This window comes from Notothenia rossii (genome assembly GCF_949606895.1).
Source record: "Notothenia rossii genome assembly, chromosome: 6".
Taxonomy (NCBI): Eukaryota; Metazoa; Chordata; class Actinopteri; order Perciformes; family Nototheniidae; genus Notothenia; species Notothenia rossii.
In genome coordinates, this window is record NC_136909.1 from 70117306 (window position 1) to 70142893 (window position 25588).

General features: G+C 40.7%; 1 protein-coding gene across 1 annotated transcript; it reads left to right on the forward strand.

Annotated features, from left to right (window-relative positions):
• Window positions 1-490: 490 nt before the first annotated feature.
• On the forward strand, window positions 491-23757 carry kcnk12 (potassium channel, subfamily K, member 12). Its single transcript, XM_079687934.1, has 2 exons — window positions 491-1574; window positions 18076-23757. The coding sequence occupies exons 1-2, from the start codon at window positions 1235-1237 to the stop codon at window positions 18966-18968; spliced, it is 1233 nt and encodes a 410-aa protein (XP_079544060.1). The 5' UTR covers window positions 491-1234; the 3' UTR covers window positions 18969-23757.
• The last annotated feature ends 1831 nt before the right edge of the window (window positions 23758-25588 follow it).

Genomic DNA, 25588 nt, shown 5'->3' on the forward strand with positions numbered 1-25588 from the left:
TGTACCTTTGCTATCATTTGCAGATGCTATAAATTATATACAAGGCCATTGTTGGATTGCAGGCACCTCTTATTGTCTGACTAGGCCAACAGGTAATTGATTAAATGAGAAATGAATCATGAAATCGATTAACAAACCCCTACATGTGATACATTTTTGATTAAGTTTGATCCACTTATATATAAAATGCTGATAGCTGCACTTGAAATATTACAAGTGTATACATTTATAATAGCATATGATCCATTAAGAAATAATTCCATCAGAATACATTTTCTGCATGAGGAGTATACTTTTTTATAATTTTCTGATTGTGAATACAGGATTTTTCCTTGGCTCTGTGTAAAAGCTGTTAGACACTTTGTTAAGAAGAAGCATTGTTCAGGAGTGTATTGCTTCTACAATTGTGCCCACGGTGCAGAAAGTGAGTAACAGTTTTCAGTGGAGTATCCTCAGTGCGCATGGCACAAGGCTGCACAAAAGTGGAAATGTAAGCCCTCTGTTATTTGAGGAATACGGAGACACCCCTTCCTTGGAGCCATCTGCACACCCTCAATCGTCTCATTTAATCTACTCTCCTTCTCCAGTAGCGGTGGCATGCTGTAGTCTCCGATTTGTGGCCAATAGTGATCTCACCGTGCGCTGATAGGATGCAATGTGTAACTATACCGGCCACATGAAAGCTGCAGCTCCACACTTCTCCAGCCTGAGGATAGATGACTTTATCTGAGCGCGGGGACGGGCTTTTCCTGCGGCACATTCATCTGTAACTTGAAGAAATCCGAGCTTCACTGTGGTCTCTTTTGTGGTGGAACATTTTGGTGCAAGGGACAGAGAGGATACTACTGCTGCTTGCATTTGTACAAACAAGCGATCGGCGCGTCCTTTTGGATTCAAGCTGCAGTCCACTTCACAACCAATTGCATTGCCTGAAGAGTAAGATAGAAATTTACCTATTACGAAACAATGCGCCGGCGTCTTTTCTGATGAACTCTTTCGTGGAACAACAGACTTTCATCCACAAGTGGAGCGTTTTTCTGCCTTCTAGTTACAGATACAAACATTTTACAACTACAATGGGACAACGTGGTGGGCTAAGTAGAGGACATGTTGCCTATGGAAGTGCAGCGAGAGTGCAGGGCAGTGACTTCCAGAGGACACCTGAAGACGAGTGAATGCCGTCTCCGATGTGGAGCTTGTCGCTGTCCGACGCGCGCTTGGTGCTGAAATTTGGATGATGTCTGGCCAGCGATTGCAAGGCTGCCGCTCCCTGCACCTCAACGAGGACAACGGCCGCTTCGTGCTGCTTGCCGTCCTAATCGTACTGTACCTGCTGTGCGGCGCTGCGGTCTTCTCGGCCATCGAGAGGCCCTCGGAGCTGCGGGCTCACGGCCGCTGGCACGGGACGCTCCTCAACTTCAGTGAGACCTTCAACATCAGCCTGCAGGAGCTCAACTCCTTCCTGCGGGAGTACGAGGCTGCCATCGCCACCGGGATCCGGGCTGACGCTCTGAGGCCACGATGGGATTTTACAGGAGCATTTTATTTTGTTGGAACTGTGGTGTCGACTATAGGTGGGTGATCATTGCATTCACTGGTTTCCCTGACCTTTGGGTCCGTTTGGTTGCAGCCATGGTTTCCTCTAAATACTTTTTGAAAAACAACATGTAGCCAAGCCAACATGAAGCCATACAAGCATGCTCATAAAATTAAGTTACTATTAAGTAAGTCGGAGTAGCTGATCTAAAAATGTGGGAACTAATGCCCAGATGAAACCACATTCAAGACTAACAAGTTTGAGATTTGACATCATTGTTATTGTGGCTTCTGTTTGTTAAATAATCCTATAATTACTGTCATATCAAAATCAGTGGAGCTGCCATCATTGGCTGCTTTCTTTCCACTGGCTTACATACAGAATAACAGATTAACATTTTAGTTTTTTTCCAGTCATGTGTTACATTTTGGCTGTGAGGGACTTTGGCAACGGGGGCGACATCTTACTCGCCTGCCAGGAACAGCACACTCATCCCTGGCTATAGGACAGCACCCATGGGTGCAGTCTCTTTTTTTTGTTGCCACATTTCCATTCAAACCAACAGGAATGTCAATGAGAAGCCCCTTCTGCTCCCCCTCATTTAACATTTGCTCATGCGATAGGTCAGAAAAGAGCAAGTGTCCCTTGCAGGGCACCCCGAGGGCCAACTGCTGCACTGCATGCCTGATGGCCCCAACACCCAATAATTCCTCTGCTCCCCCCTCACTGAGAGCTGTAGGAGCCATAGTGGGTGAGTGAGTGTGAAGGGGTGAACAAGCAAATGAAGACACTCCAGGTATCATTTAAGCTGACAGCTGCTGTCTATCTCTTACCTTGCCCTTAACACACAAACACACACACACGCAGGCTACACAATGATAACTTCGCTGTCTCCTATGAATTGAGAACTGTGGCAAGTAGAGCGATAAGGAAAACTAATGCTCTGCATGGACGCACAGGGAGAATTTGATCCACAGGAGCAGGAAACCTGTCAGAACTGTATTTATTGTAGACCTGTCATGGCTAACCACCTCCTGCGCCCAGATACACAAATGCAGAGCTCTTTCAGGCCGCCCCTGGACTCAGCTCACCCATAGAAGGGAACCACAGCAGCTGTTTTTTGCGCACGTGTCTGTGGCAGGTTGAAATCCTTTGTGCTCCAGTTATCATGCAGCATGCAGCACACTCTTCCCACAGACAAGCAAGATCACATAAACTGACTCAGCTGTTTGGAGGGAAAGGGAAAACAGGGTGATGTCTCTCTTCAGCATTTTTTTTTTTCAAATGATTGCATGGATTTCTCTCTAGATTTCCATCTTGCTTTGATCTACAACCCTCCGGCTCATGTTTTTCTCTTTCTGCATGCTTCAAGGCTGCTGATATGAAAGGGATTTTGGGCCCTCCCCGCTCCCTAACTCTTAATCCGACTGGTATCCCCCTGCACACTCTAGACACTCCTCCCGAACTCCTCTGACTCTTTGATGGCAGAGGCTTTTAATCAGCTATGGCACATTGCTCCCCTTGTGCCTTCACAATTTGTCCTTGAAGAATGTGGAGCCCTGGCCGGTAAAGCTTGTTTACCAAGAGTTTGACCACCTTAGGTTGAATTGGTACCGCACTTAGTGTGTTGTTTAATAATTTCAGGAGGTGATGCAGCTTTGGTCTAAACACTTCCACATAACTTCACATTCATCCTCTGCTTCTTTGCAACAAGTCAGTGGGTTCCATCTCCAAGTCTGGTATCCAGTCCCTAGACATTCATGGATAAACATTGACGGGTTAGAAATGTTTTTGAGAGCATGTTGAACATAGCATCTAGGTCAAAATGCAGCCTCACAGCATAGACTCTCTTGCTGTTGAAATGTTGGATACAAGAGTTTGTTTTTGCCGGCCTCCAACTCTTGGTGCTGTTTTCCTGCCCTACATTTTCAGACACAACTTTACTGTTTGCATTCTGACTAAAGAGGGCAAGAGAGTCTGGTCTGTAAACCACATTTCTATTTATAGGAAAGCTATTTATGACCCTAAGGCTGATTGATAACTGCCAATTAGGAGAGCCATCTGTAGCCGTTTGGGGGCCTGGAGGTCTGCTGGTAAGATGCTATGATGACATATTGGAGAATACTTTGCCAAATTTTAAGTGCTTGCACAGGAATTACTTGTCTGAAAATCAAGTGTACTTAGTGATGCCTGTCTGATCTGAGACTTTTAACTTTGTTGGGGTTTAGTGCGGAAACAAGTTAGGTCATGGTTTTGTTCTGCAGATATAATATTCAGGGCTATTTATTCCCAGGGATAGTTTCTGCCGTGCCTCTCTGTGCCCGTGGCAGCCACTGCAGCTTCTTGCTCCATCACACTCATATCCACCCACTCAGAGAAGTCACAAAGGCAGAGAAAGCAGAGAGGACAGTTTAACAAACTCCACAATACAGACCCTCATGCAGCTTGTCCTCTAAATCACGCCTGATTAAACCTCAATGCCGTCCCCAAATTGCAAAACGAGGATAAATGTCAGGGTTAAGAGAAGATAGGATCCGGCCAAAGTATGGCTGTAATGAGCCGTGCTGCAGCACGGTGACAGGGCAGGATACACTGGGGTAGGCAAAGTCTCTTCCCTCTTAAACTACCAATCCAGGGTGATATTTTAATCAAAGTGGCCTCATTCAGCTAATGGTTTATATAGATATTGTAGTGTGTAGTTTATATTGACACTAAGAGGTGGTAATAGACCATTGTGTCGGATTGAGAGGGATTTATTGCCAGACATGCAATGTAATAATGGAATATAATTTTCTTTAGCGTATAATCACCTGAAATTAGGTAGTGTGTTTTTGTTACCTGAATGAACCCTTGTTATGTAACTAGGGAGCACAACAGGATCAAGTTACTATAAAATGCGCACCAGTCAAACCTCATGCGGTGAAAAAACAATGTAAAAACATGATGGAAATATGACTTTTCTGTGATTTCACAGTGTGAGGAAGGTTACATCAGACCTGTGTGGAGCTATGAGGAGAAGTTTTCATTTGAGTTGCCATGTTATTTTTCTTCAGGGGAAACCGAAGATTTAGTGGACCTTGAAATCACATGATTCATCAGTTATTCCTTAAATCTGTTTTCACTTCCCTTTTTCACTTCCCTTTTTCACACTTTACTTCTAATCATATACCAAGTGTTAAAACGCTGTTGAGATATGTTAATACAAAAATAATCAGGGAATTTGCTTTTATTTAAATAAAAGAAGAATAGTCAATGGAGACGCAGGCCACTGTAGGTTCTCTGTCACGCCAGAAAAGATAAGGGTGGGGGGGGGTATTCAGTGTTCATCAACTAAACCACTTAATGCCACTAAACTCTACACACTGCTCTTTTAGTGCAATTCTTTGATGTGTTTCAAGGTTGCAGTTTTTAGTGCGACATCAAATCGAATTGGAAATTACCCTAAAAATTAAGCATAAAGCTGCATTAATCAATATTTCTATAGGGATCAAATGCCTGTGGGGAATGAATCATTCATGGTCCAGCTAGCACACTGTTTTGGTCAAATGGACCACAACCTTACTTTTGTTCACTTTCACTTTTCTCATCTGTGTCATTTCATGAAACAAAAGCAACTTGTTTTCTAACAGCAGACACACAAAGTTCACATCTAGCGTTTAGCAGAAAAGAGCCACATATTTCCCGCAGAAGTTGACAAAAACAGAGCTAAAAGTGAATATTGAGCTTATTCTTCATAAATGCTATTCTTCCATGTCTGCTAGATGGTTACTATTGGCTCATGCATTAAATGTGTAAACCTTATTTTTGAATATTATGTGAATGTTTAGAGCCTCTCCTGATGCCTCCAATTTGCCTCTGAAACCTTATAAAGAAGGACAAATGTTATCCTCATAAACTTTACTGTAGAGTTGCATTGTGGCAATGTGCACCCTTCAGGTAGCTGACTCTCCTTTCAGTATGAAATGGACTCAGCAGCTTGTGGGTGGGTGTATATCAATCTCTATACAACAAACTCATCTAGCTAAAATAATAGACCGTTTATAACCTCCGAATATAGTACAAGAACATAACTTCCCTTGTGACAAACTTCAACCAGTAATGCTGAGAGAGCACTTTTGAGTTTGAATTATTGTGCACTGTCAGTTAAGATTTTGCAGTACAAGTCAAGTCATGGTGCCAAAATGCATAACTTTGCAGTATTTGCCCAGATGTGGTCAGGATGTCAAGTTTTTGACCAAATTTAATTTACTTTTCTAGCTGCTATATCAGGTCAAATAGGTGTCACCCCACTGTGAACCACAAGTCAATATAGTGTCTTACTAAAGATGGTACATGATCAGCAGTGATACACCAGAACCCTGTTCATGAAGAATGGCTCTGACCTCCAATACAAAAGGCCAAAGAGGACAGGCACTGCGTTATTTGTTGCTTTTGTGTTCACCGTTGCAAAATATAACTATCTTGTAGTCTCAACGCAAAAAGCACCAGTTTGCTACACATAACATATTCTGACAATGCCAATCGTTACATATGTACACAGCACCATTCGCAGTGAAACTTAGGCCGTGCATTTAACCCATGCTATTCTTAGGATGGCAGCCATTTTGGGGCAGTATTGGGGGCCGGTGCCTTGGACAACGGCCCCTTAGGCAGTGCCCGGGAGGGGAAGTGACTTGAGCCAGTGAGTAACTTTGGCAACAGAAAAGGGCTACGTGTTGAAAATGTCATGAATATGAAGAAAGATTTTGAAAAATTGTTATTAACTATGTCCTTCCCCTACGTGTGAGTAAACTATTAGGCTTAATGGTTTGGTGTGTTTTATCTTCCAATTTAAAAAGTGCTGATCTGGCTGTAGAGTCTTATTGAAGAACACTTGTGAGGCCATTACACGCTTGTCTGACCAGGGCCCGTGTATCTGGGAAGAAACTGCAAACCAAATCGGTTCTCCGTTCTGTAATTCATGAGTCTCTGAGGTTCCAAGACAATGTCACCTCGGACTGGCTGAGCACGCATTTGGCATTTAAGCAGTTTGAAATGTCACCAAAAGACTGTATGGATTGCTGAAAGCAGGCAGAGTTCTTGCTCTGATGTCGTGGACGTATTTAGATAAACTGTTCGGTGCCGCCTCGCTTGGACAAAACCATCTGTGTTGTTGTTACTGTCAGTGTATGTTGTGAGTGTGCTTACAGGAGGAGAGTGGGAAAGGTTTACAATCTGTGAACGAGGACTCATCGATGCACAGCCATGCTTGTTCTTGCCGTCTGTCTCTCACTCCGGCAGTGTATCAGACAGCGCTAACTCCTGTCCAACATCCATCTCATATTTGACTGTTCATTACCACAATGCACTCACTTGTTTGGATTCACCCAGTCAATCATTATGATGGTTTCTCCTGGGCAACATTGAAATTAAGCTATAAAATAGAGAATGCTCACATTACACAAGCAGTGCATTACACAATGACATGAAGGTCACTTCAGTTCGTTTTACAGAAGCATTTGAAGCTGGTCAGTATGACTCTGTATTCGTTGCCTCGTCCCTGCTGCCGGCCTTTTCCCTCTCTTCTCTTTAGATCCCCTGCTCCGCTCTGTGAAATCACAAACTCAGAGGAAATGTCACTGTTAAAAATGGAAAACCGAGGGCCTACAGTCACATGAAAGGCGCCGGGGGTCTCTGTAGATTCTGTGCAGTCCAGACGCTCAGAACAGAAATGGTGTCCCCAATGAGAAGCCAGTTCCACTACTGCTGCTCAGACGCTCCAGGAGACTAATAGCGTCTTCTGTTCGGCTTTAATTGACTCACTGTGCATTTATTTATTCCTGCTTTAAAGCTGCCCTTATCAATACTTTAAGAGTAACATTGTAAAAAAGGATTGTGTGAAAATGGAAAAGGTGTCACTCGTGATGCCAAACCCAGAATATTCTGCATTTCAGCGTCTTTGATCTCGTTAAGGTCCATGGCAACAGCTTAACTACTTAGGCTAACTGGCTCTCCCTCAACTTGTTTTAGCAGCAGCAGGGAGCTGTTTTCAAAGTCATTCACCATAGTCTTAAGGCTCTACCATTTTTTAACCATGAATATCTGCAAAGAAATTCACTTTCAAGTGGACCAAAGTGGTTGAATAACAGACGAAACAAACGACCAACATTCCCAACCCTAGAAACATCCTCTACATCAAACATGCAGGACATGACTTGAAAGAGATGTTTATAAGGGCCAAGCAAACGACTTGAAAAAAAGAGAGAACTGTTACATTAATAAATAATAAAGAGGAAGTCAAAAATAAACATAGGAAGAAATCAAATAATTGTATTCTCCAAATGCAACATTTTAAAAGATCTCCCTACTGTATTTATTTGTTTATTATGGCTTGTCTTGGTAACAACATGATTAAATAGCATAAATTACAAAAAAAAACATCCGTCAAAGATAATGTATATCAAACAAAACATTTCGGATCACACAAATGCTCGAAAAACATTTTAATGTTATCCCACCATTAGTCTGCCCCTCTCCCTGTTCCTCTCTGTTTGTGTGTAGCATTGGCTCCAATAAAACCTCTCTTACTTAACGGCTGCCGTGCAGGATGCTGTACACACCTCTGCACTCTGTCACAGCGGGTCATAAATCTGCCCGACTTGCTAAGGCGAGCGTTCGCCTGTGTACACTAACTCACTGACTCAAGTCATTATGGCCAAGTGATTCCAAGATCATTTTAGAGGACACAGCAGATCTTCTTGGCTTCCTCTTGAAACTGATTAGCATTTCACTGATTCTGCTCTTTGAACCGGCCAAGACAAAATGAAAATAAACTATTTGCACTCCGCAGTCCTCTGACCTGCTTCCTATCAAGACTTATTCCAACAGCCATTTCAAATGATATTCTACTTTGATAAACATCAGTTTCTCTGACAACCCAATTTGCACTGGTGCTGACGTCAATGCTGACTTGCTGCTATGAGGGGTTTAAACTTTCCCCATAAGCAGAAAAAGTCCCTCTCTTGAAACTTTTGGATTGGTTGAGAACCTTTGACGCAGCAACATCCCAGAAAACAATACTCACCACGTTGCAGAAAACCTGCATAGCAGATTCCCCTTCCTGCACCATGCAGAGCATCTATCTGCATCTCGGGGATATGTATATAAACAGTTAACCATGTTAATAAGCTAACAGCAAGTTGGCGAACAGCGGGATTTGGCAGCCGTCCATATGTCTCTGTGTGAGGGAGGGGCTGCCTGTTTGAGAGCGAGAGACAGAGGAAGATATGCTGCACTATTGCATCTTTGATCTGCCTGAATGCAAATAACATGCTGAACTAATATCATTGCAAAAATAGTTCAATTTCGGATTTAAAATCAACATCCTCATACCTGATCTGAAAATCATGAACCTCGACTTTTCTAGAATGAGAGAAAAAATGACTTGCTCTGAGCCTGACCTTGAATCAATAAGATGCTTGATCATGATGATTAGATTACGAGATCAGAAAAATGACAGTGCACTACGTAATCCATCAAGCTTGAGAAATGATTGGCGGCGTACTAGTGGGAGTGTTTGCATATTACACATCTGCCTTTGTGAGAAATGACAGGCAATCCAAACACTCAAGCTTGTTGAGAACTGGAAACTACATGCAGTGCCGGCCACTCATGTTGAATTGTTCGTACCACAATCTGTTTGGATTAGTGGAAACAGCACTCTGTATTCCTTCCTTTATTTCAGCACCACCATTATCAGTGAATCCACGCTGGCCGCATGTAGACCAACTGGACTTCAGCCAGAACAAGAATATAAATCATCCAACAGACCTACTCCCCCAACACTTAACCTATTATTTGCCACTTGGACACATTAACTTGCCATACATTTTGATTTTGAAATAGTGATTACCCTTCGGAAAGCTCCTGGATCACAGCTGAAAGTGTTGAATTGCATATTTTGTCATTATGCCAGCGTTCACAAATGATTCAGCTACGTCCAGGCTGGCAGCCTCTGGCAGAGTCTCAGACACTTAGTGGACACATTGTGTAAAACATGATTTAATTGTGAGCAACAGAGTATTGCCTCTTCATTTCTCGAAGGCAGCTTGCTGTGGTTTGTCTATGTATGACTGGATCATTATTGCAGCTGTCACTGGGTTAGCAGTCCCTGACAGGAATCAGGTTTCAGCCTTAGATTTCAGGGACTTGTGCTCTCACATTATCAGTAATGAAAAACCATTAAATTGAATATCTGCTGAGCCTCAAGCCTTCATTTCATGCTGGCTTCTGATTTGACTGTTTCCATGCGATGGCAAAAATCTGAAGACATAAAGTACGTTTAATATGGCGTTACTATGATACTGTATGAGCACCAAATCTGTATTGTCTATTATGGTGGGGGGCTGTCACGCTAATCTGACGGCGATAGTGTTTCAAAAGATCAACCTGGACAGGTGTGTTTACCTTTGGGAATAATACAAGAGGGCTCTATGTAGCTAAGCTTTTACTCAAACATTGACTCTGCAAGATAATAGGAAACACAAGGACATTCAGCCTTTAGATCATTCAGGGAGAAGCTATTCATCTGATGAGAGAATGACTCCTCAGTCACATGAAAGGACAACATCTTTGTTACCGTTTGCAGATAGACAAGGAAGCCTCATTAATCTTTATTCTAATTTTGCTTATTGAAGCTCTACAGTACCTCCCCTGCATACAAGTGGACAGTTCAAGTCTTTTAGGTTCTTTCAATATTCAGAGAAGATGAAAAACAGATCGAAAACTGAAGAAAAATGTAATAAGTGTTGGCGCTGTTCCAAAGACATTGCAGCATTTTTTTTGACAATAAATCGATGCAGACAGCGGCGGACTCATCAATCCTCCTGGCTTTCTTTGCCAGAGAATGAAGTACTGAGATACAATCGAAAACACACACTCAATTCAGTTACGGTGGAGCCAAACCAATCACATAATCTGAAAAATATGGTATTTTAGGCAGTGCTCTACTGAACAGGTTTATGTTGCTCTACAGACCTTGTTATTTCTAACCATTTCCCTTTGATTGTTGTTGTAAATGTCTATTTCTAAATATTTCTCAGACATGTGTTAGACAAAACACTCATTATCAATGCTTTGACAGAACAGATACCATTAACGTGTCGCCTACATTGTGTGTGGGGGAGCTTGGTGTGAAATTCAAAGCCACGTTGTTCTGCTTCAGGGCCCCCAACAGATATATTGCTGCGTGCGTAGGCTTTGTTTTAAGGTAAGACGCCACGGGGAGAAACATTTGTTTTCATGCAACGGTGCACTTCCAGTGTTTCAGTCTATTGGAAAGAAAACACCAAAATGTACATTTAGGATGTATTTTTTTCAAAATGTTTAGTATTTGCATGTGTAGTCCTCATCTGATTTTACCAAAAGCTATAATAATGCATTTTGCTTATTTAAATATTACATTTAAGAAAACTTTCCAGTTTTATTCTTATATCTATTTTAAAAGATTTTACAGAGGGTCTGTTCGTATATTATTTATAACCTGATTTATAGAACATTTAACAGGGAAAAATGTGGGGGGAAATGTGGGGGGAAATGTGGGGGGAAATTGCTTTATATGCTTTACATAGCTTTATGTTTTGATAGTATTTTTAGACTTATGATGAGATGAGTTGTATATAAAAAAGATTTACAGTAGGTTTGCCGTAAAACCGTTTGACAATCAATTTGAGCAAAATTAAAAGATTATCTTGGACCTGTCTCTATCCAATGTTCAGATTCAGATCATTTATGAAAATGAACACTGATCTATTAAGATATTGCCTCTTTTGTATATTTCAACATAAAATACGAAGAGATACTGTCTAAATATGAGTTATTAATACTGGGATTTTAATTACGATATGCATTAGTTAACATTTCAACCCGATTCACCTGTAATGTCTGCCCTTTACTTGTGCATGCAGTGTGCAGACACAACAACATCGCTGCATCTCAATGATGTATGTGACCTATTCTATCATCTGTTTTTTGTAAAACTGGCAGCATATTGTGAATGTTCCTATTATTATACAGTCTGCCAGTAATCCTGGCAGCTCCTCAGCAGATGGTGTGGTGATGATGTGTCAGGTCTGGCCATGTCGCTGCTTCCTCAGCCCTCTGTCATCTCCACAGACCCCCGCCACGTAACCCCATGACAAAAGATTTCCTGTTCGTCATAGCAACACAGTCATCATAGGGACATGGTGCTTTCTGCTGCTGCTTCTATCAGGCCAATTTAAGAGTATTCCCACTATGGGACACGGTTTGTTTGACTGGGAGCTCATTAACTTGGGACACAGGGAGGCAATGGAAGGCTGAGATTTGATTTTTGGTTTGCAGAACAGTCACATAATGAATCTTTGGGTCCGTTTTCAGGTCCTCTGGGAGTGGGGTGGGGGGATGTTATCCTCAATGACCCAGAGTGACCTTCAGATTCAATTGTGCTCAGAGAGACAGGTGAATTGACAGCAGATGTCCTTCACTCAAAGACGGGAACATGACTGAGTGCTTTTATGCCTTTTTTGCCCTTTATTCCCATATCCATTAGGAGCTCTTGCCCATTCTAGCTTGCTCCCTTGTATATATCTTCTTTAGTAGTTTTGTAGATTAATTCCGACGGTCCTTAATTATCGCCTCCACTCACTCACACTAAAAGCAACCTTGACAAACACGAGATGGAAATGTGGTCGGATTTAGTTGGCCTTTGGAGGCTATTTATAAGGAAGGTTAATCAATATGTCTGTTTCTTCGTTAAAAGTTGTCAATTTGTCATTGCTTCCAGCTTCAAGGCTTTAAAAACAGCAACAACTTTACTGCATATAGATCAATTCCTTTATCTAAATATACTTAGCAATTGATGAACAAATATTATATCTTATATGGCAGTTGGACAATTCACAAATGTTTCCTTTTAGGAAAGATGTGCAAAAACAGCCATTTTAATGGATAAGTCAAGTATTTTATATCACAGTTTCCCATCTAAAAACTCAAAATAATCGACCATTTGTTAATGTTGTCACTGTAGCCACAAAAGTAAACTGTATACACTACAAAACTACAGTGTCCTGTTTTAGAAAATGTTGTTATCAATACAGTTAAACTTTATATATTGGGTCGATTTATTTGAGCCACTTGGGGGTAGCATAAACAAAATGTAATCTGTTTTAGTTTACAGTGGGGCAAAAAAGTATTTAGTCAGCCACCAATTGTGCAAGTTCTCTCACTTAAAAAGATGAGAGAGGCCTGTCATTTTCATCCTAGGTATACCTCAACTATGAGAGACAAAATGAGGAAAAAAAATCCAGAAAATCACATTCTCTGATTTTTAAAGAATTTATTTGCAAATTATGGTGGAAAATAAGTATTTGCTCAATAACAAAAGTTGATCTCAATACTTTGTTATATACCCTTTGTTGGCAATGACAGAGGTCAAACGTTTTCTGTAAGTCTTCAGTGGTTCGCTGAGCAACACAGACTTTCAACTCCCTCCAAAGATTGTCTATGGGGTTGAGATCTGGAGACTGGCTAGGCCACTCCAGGACCTTGAAAGGCTTCTTACGAAGCCACTCCTTCGTGGCCCGGGCGGTGTGTTTGGGATCATTGTCATGCTGAAAGACCCAGCCACGTTTCATCTTCAAAGCCCTTGCTGACGGAAGGAGGTTGTCACTCAAAATCTCGCGATACATGGTCCCATTCATTCTATCCTTTACACGGATCAGTCGTCCTGGTCCCTTTGCAGAAAAACAGCCCCAAAGCATGATGTTCCCACCCCCATGTTTCACAGTAGGTATGGTGTTCTTTGGATGGAACTCAGCATTCTTTCAATCCTCTTCTGGATCATCTAAATGCTCTTTAGCAAACTTCAGACGGGCCTGGACATGTACTGGCTTAAGCAGGGGGACACGTCTGGCACTGCAGGATTTGAGTCCCTGGCGGCGTAGTGTGTTACTGATGGTAGCCTTTGTTACTTTGGTCCCAGCTCTCTGCAGGTCATTGACTAGGTCCCCCCATGTGGTTCTGGGATTTTTGCTCACCGTTCTTGTGATCATTTTGACCCCACGGGGTGAGATCTTGCGTGGAGCCCCAGATCGAGGGAGATTATCAGTGGTCTTGTATGTCTTCCATTTTCTAATAATTGCTCCCACAGTTGATTTCTTCACACCAAGCTGCTTACCTATTGCAGATTCATTCTTCCCAGCCTGGTGCAGGTCTACAATTTTGTTTCTGGTGTCCTTTGACAACTCTTTGGTCTCGGCCATAGTGGAGTTTGGAGTGTGACTGTTTGAGGTTGTGGACAGGTGTCTTTTATACTGATAACAAGTTCAAACAGGTGCCATTAATACAGTTAACAGGTGGAGGACAGAGGAGGCTCTTAAAGAAGAAGTTACAGGTCTGTGAGAGCCAGAAATCTTGTTTGTTTGTAGGTGACCAAATACTTATTTTCCACCATAATTTGCAAATAAATTGTTTAAAAATCAGAGAATGTGATTTTCTGGATTTTTTTTCTCATTTTGTCTCTCATAGTTGAGGTATACCTAGGATGAAAATTACAGGCCTCTCTCATCTTTTTAAGTGGGAGAGCTTGCACAGTTGTTGGCTGACTAAATACTTTTTTGCCCCACTGTATATGGCAAAAGTACTTTCTAACAGTGACTTATTTAAACATCCAACAGACACAGAGCAACATTATAATATCATTGAATTCCTCTCTCCGGCACTCTGGCAATGTGAGTACAATATTAACTTTTTTTTACCTCTTTTTTTTGGGTCTGCTCTTTCTTTCCTAGGATCTTTTGACAAAAACCAAAAAAGCAGAATATTACCAGCCTTATATATTTCCACTTTGAAAGTGATATATCTGTCACAATAAATCCAGTGTGATGTGTATATGCTTATTGGGAAATGTTTTCTGAGCCCTATTGTTTTCGTACACGTACTGCGATAAAATAGCACGATTTAATATCTTGCCGGAGGAAATGTCCGCTGCCAGCAGAGGAGAGTTCTAACAGTTTATGGTTTTAGATTTAAACGCTGCTGCAAACTCAGTTTGCTGCAGACTCTGACTCTGAGTGGCTCTTTGGTGTAAAATCTGATGCTCAGGCGAGTCTGCTGAGTGTACCAAATGAAATGCAGAGTCCATCAAAGCTTCTATAAGCAACACTCTCAGTAATTTGTGCTATTTGTTTGGGTCCTGACTTAACTTTACTACTTAATGGACCATTGTAAATTGGTATTGAGCTGCTCTGTCTAAACTATGTAATTACTGCTGACTACGTAGCATTAAAACTTGATAGAAGCTGACCTTAACCCTAAAATCACAGTTCAGTAATCTATTTCCATCTGCCCCCCTTTTCGTTCTCCCACATTCTCATAACCATTAGAGAATCTTCTTCCTCTACAACTGTCAAGTTGTAATAATGGATACTAATGACTCCATTTCCACCACGTTCCTTCTGGTTGAAGCTTTAGTGTGTGATTATGTGTGCGGTATCATTAGCCATTAGAGCATAACATCATTTTCTACGTTGAGTTGAGCATACTGTATTTAATGTCAAAGAACAAATATTCTCCCAGGGCTTCTATTTTATTGGATTAGCGCCCATACGGCTTTCTGCCTTATAAAGTTCTGTTGAATTAAATGACTCATCGTAGTTCGGACACAGTGGAAATGTTCAACGAGGTCAGAAACAGGGTCATTGGTCCGGAATGGAGACTTTGTAGAGTTGTAGTCCTTGTGAGTAAATTCACACAGTGTTTGCTTTTAAGCTTGCCTTTTTTTAGCTTTCTATTATTGTTCTGTTTTTCCGTAATGCATCTTGACACAGTCTAGAGTAATGGCTCTGAAATGCTACACTGAATCGATGTCTGGTGCCTTTTCCTCTATTAGGTAATTTACTTGGTAATGAGAGACGGTGCAGAAGACTGTCTCTGTTTGCGCTGAGACGATGTAATCTGGTTTTCCCTATCATTCAGTTGGTTTAAAATACTTTGCCTGCTAATTAATTAAACATGAAAGGGTAGAATAATATTTCACTGAGGGCTTCATTAAGGCATCCTATCCTCCTCTCACCCAACTTTCCCCCACTGTCTGTTACTGAACTTTGTCACTATATTTGACAAAACCAGACAATTCAATGTCTGGTGTAATGTATAAACCTACTCAAGTCTATCTCTCTGTGTGTAAGGTCATAAGGTGTGTGTACAGCTGTGGACATGAGGGGTGTTATATTCCCTCTTGTCTTTCTAAAACAATCTTTTTCAATCACTGTTGATCTAAATGACCCGCCGTGTCAACAACAAGCCCACAGGAGAGTGGTTTTCACGGTGAGAGATAAGGTCAAAAAAGCAATTTTAGATATCATAAAGGAAGTATTGTCTTGATATTGATGTCATTTATTACCTGACAAGGATGGTTATAGACGGGTTGGTGAAAAAGGGAGGAAAAGTGCTGCCCTAATGCTCAGAGAAGACTAAAACGGAGGATGGCCATGATGGAAAAATCAATTAACCTTGGCCTGGAAGTGAACTGGTTGATCTTTCTGCACGATTTTATTTGTTGACAAATATACCATCTGTTCTGTCGATAAGAGCAATGACACTGTGTGTGTGTGTGTGTGTGTTTGTGTGTGTGTATGTGTGTGTGTGTGTGTGTGTGTGTGTGTATGTGTGTGTGTGTGTGTGTGTGTATGTGTGTGTGTGTGTGTGTGTGTGTGTGTGTGTGTGTGTGTGTGTGTGTGTGTGTGTGTGTGTGTGTGTGTGTGTGTGTGTGTGTGAGTGTGTGTGTGTGTGTGTGTGTGTGTGTGTGTGAGTGTGTGTGTGTGTGTGTGTGTGTGTGTGTGTGTGTGTGTGTGTGTGTGTGTGTGTGTGTGTGTGTGTGTGTGTGTGTGTGTGTGTGTGTGTGTGTGTGTGTGTGTGTGTGTGTGTGTGTGTGTGTGTGCATGGGTGTGTTCGCAGTGGCCCTGAGAAGTATGACTGGTGTTTGGTGTTTGTGTGTGTGAGAGAGAGAGAGACAGATAACACATAGGTGCAGATCATTTGCACAAGCATTATCAAAGCATCAGTAGTTTCCAGAGACACAGGTATAAATGGGTCCTGTTTTCTACATACGAGAGGATGATGATGATGATGATGATGATGATGATGATGATGATGATGATGATGATGATGATGATGATGATGATGATGATGAACACTTTGTCTACTGAAAATTTGCAATAATTATGCAATAAACCAATAATTCCCAAACCGAACTGGACCACACCAATGGTCCCCTGTGGAAATCAAAATTATCAAAAGTTACTGAAAGGGGATAACAGAGAATAATGATATTAATGTTCCGTAAAGTTCAGTTTGACTTTTGAATATACTTTTGACTGTGACTTAAACATGGCTTTAGCGATTGCAGTATTATTTTCTTCATAACCTGTTATGAGGGTTTGAAAGTAGTCATTATTTGAATGTGTCACAACAGTTAATGTTAGGAACCACTCCAATAAACCACAATTGAATTTATTTCCATGAAATATTGAGCTAAATTATCTTTTCTTATTTATGTTTGCAATTCCTCCTCACTGAAAGTGGAGTGCCTTTTTGCAGGAATTCATAAAATGATCTGAAGAAACAATAATGTGCTCAAATGCCAAGACATTCATCATCTAGTAATATCAGTTTACATCAGAGCCACACTTGCTGCAAAGTCAAGGCTGCACCTGTGACGCTCCTCGAGTTACTGAAGTGCTCCTTCAACATGCAGCAGAATCTATAAACATCCTCTCCGCTCATAACCCCGTCCTCAGCTGGAACACTCAGTGTAATTGACTGAGAAATCAAAAGATAGCAGGAAGCCAAACCACAGAGTCGAGATAAATAAATATTCAGAAAGCTTACCTAAGCTTATTCCTGGCATCCTCCTTACCTCAATATAACCCCCACGTCCTTATTTTTACAGTGCCACTAGAAGCGAAACAGCATAGTAAATAAACACAGCTTGTACAAACGATGACAAGGCTTTACAGTGCAAATAAAAAAGAAACGATGGTGTGATCTTACGTTATGTCAGTACTACTACTGCTCCTGTGTAAAAGATAAGAGTTGTTTTATTTGTGGTTAACTGCTAATAAGTGTAATGCGGGTTTCCGATATCTGCCCATTTTGTTGTTTTTCCTTATCCTTCTGAACTTCTCAAGCAATGCAAAACATTATTTTTCTAATTATCCTAAACGCAGCTTTGTTCATATCTCTGTGAATTCATTCACATAGACTTATATTCAAGAGAAAGTTTACATTCTGTTAAAAGCAAAAGTCATTATCCAGTATTTTCTGCACACCAATTGTATGGACCTTTTGTACACAGTATGGCCTCATTTTCAAACCATTTCGATTTGGGATTGTTTTTCTTTTAAGCAGCGCCTCCCTTTGTCTCGGAATCAGAAAAATCATTTATTTTGAGGACTCTAAAGAAACCGTGTAGCTGAACATTGTTTTTGGTCTCGGTCTGATATGTCTATCTGTCTCTGCAGGCTTTGGGATGACGACGCCTGTGACGGTTGCAGGGAAGGTGTTCCTGATCTTTTACGGGCTTCTGGGCTGCGCGGCCACCATCCTCTTCTTCAACCTCTTCCTGGAGCGAATCATCACACTGCTGGCCGTGGTGATGAAGGCTGTGAGGGAGCGTCGAATCAGGAACAGCGGTTTACTTCCGCCAGGCATCCGCCATGACTTCTCAGCCTACTCCCTCCCCGGCTGGAAACCGTCTGTGTACCACGTGATGCTGATTCTCGGCCTGTCAGCCATCACTATCTCCTGCTGTGCGTCAGCCATGTACACCCCTGTCGAGGGGTGGGCTTACTTAGACTCGCTTTACTTCTGCTTTGTTACCTTCAGCACCATTGGATTTGGGGATTTTGTTAGCAGCCAGAGCGCCGCTTACAAATACCAAAGCCTCTACAGGGTGGCCAACTTCTTCTTCATGCTAATGGGCGTGTGTTGCATCTACTCGCTCTTCAATGTTATCTCTATTGTCATTAAGCAGGTGCTCAACTGGATTCTGGAGAAAATGAGCTGCTTGTTTTGCCAGCGCTGCAATAAGGCCACCGTGCTCCTGGGCAGACGGAACGCAATCCGCCCGGGCTCCAAGAGTCGCCAGGGTCGGACTGGCCAGTTGTCCGACTCTGATGGACCTTGTGATAGTGATACAGAGGGACGCAGACTCTCAGGGGAGATGATCTCAATGAAAGACTTGGCAGCCTCCAACAAGGTGTCGCTGGCCATCATGCAGAAGCAGCTGTCTGAGTCGGCAAATGGATATCCCAGGACAGTGTGTGGAAGCTCACGCCTTAATGGTTTCTCTGGGGGGGTTGGCGCTCTCGGTATCATGAACAACAGGCTGGCAGAGACAAGTAACTCCAGGTAGAGGACACAATAAGTGTTGGAGCTCTTGATTCTCAAACTGTCTAACAATCCCTGAGGCTGATCGCCATAGAAAAAATACATTTGAGATGGATTGCCAATGTTACTTGTCATGCATGATCTATATGATTTTTTTGGACACTTTTGGTTGGAATTACAAGCCTGTGGTGAAGATGCAGGTAATGACGGTGGAGTTTTCAGTGATGATTTGATGATGAAGGCATGAAGAGAGAACCACAGAGCCAATGATCTGGGGACCTCCCATTGACCATTATGTTAACCTCACCGAACCCAGAACAAATCACTGACATGTCAGTGTTAAATGCTGAGGTCTGCTATATGTGCTCAATATATCAGACCTTGACAACTGAAATGTTGTGCAGTAAAGGAGCCAAGGGAAGCATACAGTGCAATCTTCATTATTTTGGGCTTTTGCCATTTTCTTTGAATGTACATATTGAATGCTGATATAAACATGACACGTGTATCCACTGAATGACATAGCACATACTGATCTATGCATTTTACTGCTCATGCATTTTTTGCACCATTTCTAGACCTTCCATTGATTGTGCAAACTCCATTTCTTTCTTGACACAAGTCAAGTTTTACCCTCAGGTGATTGATTCCATTTCTGGGGGCGAGCGTGGAAAGTGGAGTTTAGCTAGGCACGACTGTGATGTAGTTGATTTGTCAATGCTGTTGGGAAGGGGAATTTACAGTGCCACTAACGGCCTATAAAGAGTAATTTCCTAAAGATGGAGAAAAGAGGACAGTTGAAAAATGAAAATCCATTCCTTTTCAGAGAGGAGCTGTCCTTATCAGCAAAGAAAAATGCTTCTGTGGCCAAAGACTTTGACTTGAAGGGTAAAAGAAAGCACCATGCAACTCGTTCTTTCTCTTCTTTTTTAAGCTTAAAGCTGTCTGCTAGGAAAATAAGTGATAAAGGCTGGCAATGTATTAATTACCCTTTGAATGCAGAATGTATCTATTCTGTTTTTGTAAAAACAGAATAAATGAGAAGTAAGTTTGTGTTTGTTTGAAGTCAAATATAAGAGAGGGGGAAAGAGAGGGAACAAGTGGATGGCTTTATCCTGTGGGCAAATTATGTTAAACGATGCAGATTAAAGGAGGCCAGGTCAAGCTGTTCAGAAGCTGGAGAGGAAAACAAAACCATAAGAATACTCTGGCTTGCATTGATTTTTAAATAGAGATTTCCTGTTTTCAGATAAAGATTCTCTCTGTGAACTTGATCCAAAAGTCTGCAAAGGTTGATTTTCCTCACTTTCGATGTAAAGGTGTAGACGATGTGTAATGATGGAGGATGTTGGACGAGGATGCAGTACTCTGTCAGTCTTTGCGATCAATGTCCTAGTTGCTGGCAACTATCTCTTCCAAGTCATCTGTGATTTAAAGTTAAAGCTGCGTAATGTTTGTTTGATGTCAGTAAACAGCAAGGCAGAGGAGACGTTGATAGCTAACCTGTCCGGGAGGCGGTGATGAAGTAACAAAAACTAGAGAGGGGGGCCATTGACAGCAATAGAAAAGAAGGAGTTTAAAATTCATATTAAATCGAAATACACACCCTCTCAGCCAAAGGCTTCTCTTTCATTTGCATCCATTTTCAACATATAATATCCTCCCAGGCCACTCACCTCTTTTTTGTGTCATCTCTGCATTCACTTCACACTCACTGCACCAAAACCTTTTGCCTCCTATTTCCCGCACATCTCAGCTCTCCCGTCACGCTCATCACCCTTGCACCGTGAATACTACAATGAGACATGCCATAGTATATCATATAATGTCTTAAAAAGTCCTTTTACGATAATGCGTGAAATGGATCTGGGTCTATCCTTGATTGATTTTCATCCTGGTTTTGCATAGATCTGAATAATTTATTTTACCCCCCAGTGACACTTAGAACAATAGAGAAAATGACTCAGGTAGATATATTCAGGCTTGTCTTAGTGTTTCCCGCATGCCATTATGGTAAAGCCATACAAGATAGCTGTATATAAAACAGAGTCTTTAAAGTATATTTTTTTACATATAGCTTTCAGATATCTACATGTGAATGATTGAATAAGTCACCGTCTCATGTCTTTAACTCAGTCGGTCAACCCTATTGATACACCATAGAGAACTTAACTACCCACTAAAAACATGGATACAAGGGTTAAAATGTGAACACAGGTTGTCCAGATACTAAAGAGTAGATTGATATTTGGGAAAATGGCATATTGGTATTCACTTTCTTGCGTAAAGTTAGATGAGAAGATTGATATCACTCTCAAACCTGTAAGGGGAAATATATAGCTGGTTAGCTAGTGAGTAGTTCTTAATGTGATGTCTCTTTGTTGATATAACAGCTACATTTGAGAGCTTTGGAGATGCTATATTAGTTGAAATGTTGTTACCTTTAGACACATCTAGGCTGGTTCCTCCTTCCCAGTTTTTAAACAAAGCAAAACTAGCGCTGCTATGCTTACTTGACTTTATGGACTTCCTGGAGTCTTTACAAGATCATTTTAGAGATGTAATATTAATTAGAGAGCTTTCCAGCCAGGCTAGCTGTTTCCCCCATTTTCTGGAAAGTATCCAATGCTAAGCTAATAAGCTGTATCTTCAAGGCTCTACCAGTCCACATGTCTAGCTGACTAATTACTGCATTAAATCTTCTTTGTTTCATTTCAATAAAAAAAAAAAAAACAGGTAGCCTAGGTTGAAATAAAAAATATGTTTTATGATTAGCTTTTCCCCCTTTTTCTGTCAGCCAACAACCTTCAGTACTGTATTATAAAGACAAAGTAGAAATGACAAAAACTTGAGGCTTCCAGATGTATACAAGCTGTAGCTCCATGTTAACCACCTAGATGTGAGAATGGTAACTCTTAGCAAGAATGTATTTCCCAAAATGTCAATTTAACACTATTATATTTAAAAGCTCCCGACATATAGCGAGTGAGCAGCGAGTGAGCTCACTGTGTGTTGGTGATGTGATGTGAAGCGGGGTTCATGTGTTGCCCGACTGTTAGCCTCTCTTGCAGGCAAATAGAAAGTGCCAATCCCTGGGACATTTGAAAAGGAGTATGGCATGCTGTAGCAAATGACATACTGTAGAACGAATTCAATGCTGTTCCCCTGTTGTAATATGGGACGTGTTGCTGGCACTTCTCTATATTGATTCCTGAATGATGTACTGTATGTTAACCTTCATTTCCCCTCTGAGCCTTAAGGTTATAATGGAAGATGTTTCAGGTTTGCTCAAATATTTGTTAAACCCCCTGTAGTCGTTAGGGTCTAGCAAGCTGCATTGTATCCTTTAACCTACCCTTGACAAGGAGCATGTGTGTATGTATGCATTTGTGTTCCCACCTGCTGTGTAAAGGACTGGAAATTAGAATTAAATTAATGTGATATGTTATCTTAAATGCTTCCCTAGAGTCCCCCAGAAGGTATTCAACTTATAATATGATCAATAAAATGTTTATTTACTTAAGCCTAAAACACATCAACCTTTAAAGAAACTGAATATAATATATAGAGTAATGTTTGCTCACCTAAAATGCATGTGTGGCTTGAAATAAATTGCCTTACTTTAGTGCTTACTACAAAAAGACTCCATATTGAAAAGATTATAGTGTGCAGAACTTGTGTTGTACTATACAATCCTTTTCCATTTAGCAAAATTGATCTCCATTGATTGCTATGGTTTAAACCTCTGCCCTCTGTATCCTCTGAGGAGGCAGGTGGTCTTAGGATTTGCCATTTGTTATCAGGACAAATGCCTCTAAAATGTGAAATCAATGACTATTCTGTTAAAGTATAATTAATTCCTGTCCCGTTCTTGTCAAAAACCAAATTAGGTTTAAACAATGCAAAATGTCCAAGCCCACACTATTAGTAGTTAATATGGGTGAACATAGCAGACTTGGATCACAGCGCTGCATGATTTGCAGAAGAAGTTATGTAAACGGTAATTTAATCTCTATTCTCACTAGCAGTGTTTATTCCAGTCAACACACATCGTACATTATACACGCAAGAACATCTACCCTGTAGTCAACAACACTTTGACTGTAAAATAGGCCGATTAAAATGTCATGCTCCATAGCCATTACAAGGCCCATAATAAAACAGTTTGTTTGAAATAAGCAGAGACTGGTGATGTTAGTGTTGATTTTGAAGGCTGTTGATGGTGCTAATGGCATTATCATTTATTCAGCAAAGCTTCTTTGTGATCACAGTATGGTACATAACACTGTGCTCGCTCCAGTGTCCTCTGAAGAAGAGTGCATGAATGCTTTTGTATTTAGAGACTGTTAAAGCTGCTAGTTTCAGCAACAAAATGTATTTAAATTAATTTGGCTGGAGCACAAGCGGTAAACAGCTGAGTGGTTTGGAAACAGAATGATGTATTACTGCTCTGCTTGGCTGCTCTTGATCTTGAACAAGAGTCAAATCGTTGGCCATGATCTGGAGCTTGATTTCCAAATTAGCAGGATGTGTGCTCGATGTTTTTTTTAATGAAGACTGATGGTATGGAGCCACAAACTACATTCAGATCTTAATATGAAAGATTCTTCAAGGTGTCTGTGGTCCACAGTAATGCTGACCTTCGGGTTCATCAAAATAATTATACACCTTGTTGTGTGTCTTCTGTTGCTTGCATCGTAGTGTAACATCCAGTTAATGTATGCAAATTCATTCTGTTTGCAAGTTGCACATTTATACCAATGATTGTACTTTTATATTTATGTAAATAAAAGTAAAACCTATATGAAACACAAGGGGTTACATTCAACTCTGCTATTTATTGATATGATTTCCTAATTAAATTGTTTGAGGATTATATAAATGCCAAGGTATATTCTGGTACATATATGTCCTTTTTACTCTTTTTCATTTGGGAGGATTTACCAAAGAAGATGTAACATGTTAATTAGTGAGCTTTAGAGCTGCTGCTGCTGGCAGATGGATTTTATTTAATTCAGACAGAGCAAGTCTAGCTCTACTCTAATATACAAATGAATTGGCTGCTGGCTGTAAATTCACATTAAAAACACAAACCTTGAGAGTAGAATATATCTTGTTAGTTCTTTATAAAATACGAATGTAAGTGTATTCCCCTTATTTTGTAATATTTATTTATTAAGGAATCAAACAGGTTTCACAACCTAAAATGTGTTTTTATCTAATAACTGTTAACAGATCACTTGAATTCATTTCAATAAATCCAAAAGTAACCTCCTGTCAGGCCTCAATAAAAGGAGAAATATTAGAGACTAGGATGGTGGTATCAAATTTGGTATTATCATGGTAGCAATGTGAAAAGTCACAACTTTGCAATACTGCAGTTCAGCTGCAAAACAAACTAAAAGGCCAACCCTCACTTCTGTCTCAACAGCAAATGTCATCTTTGATTTTGCACTGACCTGCTGTGTCTCTGCGTCATAATTCCAAGCAAAGAGCAACAAAGGTTAGGGTTCATTTTGCCTTTCATTAAAAGCTCTTTCTGATGGCGTTCACAACTGCTCAATTAACTGTTGGTTAAAGGTGATCCATAGAATGTATGGTAAATTAGCTCATCTTCACTGGCCCATGTTCATTTCAGTTATTACATGCAGCTTGCTGAAAGGACCTTGAAACAGCGTGGCTTTTCAGTAATGGGTCGATCAGGATGCTAGTCATAAGCAGGACCTGTAATTGCATTCATTATTAAAATTAGTCTGATCACAGCTAATTATGCTGAAAAACAACAAACATTATCTCACTGCACTGGGGTTAAAAGGAGTCTGTGCGGAGGAAATGTGCCACAAGGTCTGTGCTCATCAGTCATTTTCTATTTAGCAAGAAGCCGGGTTCATACCGTTATTAGGGACATTAAACACTGCAATATTGTTGGAAAGATTAACACTATCCTAGAATTACTGTCCTCCCCTTATGTTGGACTATTTGATCACCAGAGCTTTTTTTTTCTAAATAAAAATAGAACATCCTGTGTTTCCCACAAGAGAAATAAAACAAATACATATTTACTGCAATGTAACCTTATTCAGCATGGACAAATAAAAGAGATCCCTGCCAGGCATATAAATAATCCTCCCTGTCACACAGGTACAGTGTGAATATCATGGTTATCCCTTAGGGAGACAGGACTGCAGTTAAACCTCCAGCAGGAAGAAGTTTCCTCCGGGTGAGATACACATCCTTCACTGCGGCAGAAACCATGTTTGTCAAGAAGTGTCTGTGTGCCTCACCTCTCTGCTAACTCACACTGTTAGTTTTAAGACAACAAAACATGAACAAAACAACTGTAATCAGATACATGTATTTCTGGGAACTGAGAAATAGATTTAGAATTGGACTCTACTTCCATATCCCTAATTTATCTTCATTTTAAGATTGTCACAATTGATTTGGTTTACCAGCTGTTGACAATATACTCTACTTGAAACCCTTGTCAAATGAATTACTTTGTCCAATCAGTCTTGAAAGACGAGTACCGTGACAGGCAGGTCTTTAGACCCATTAAAATTATAGTCTTTAAGTTTAGATAAATTGAGAATAATAAACTTACATCACCCTTTCATCAGAAATAACGTAGCTAATATTTTTCAA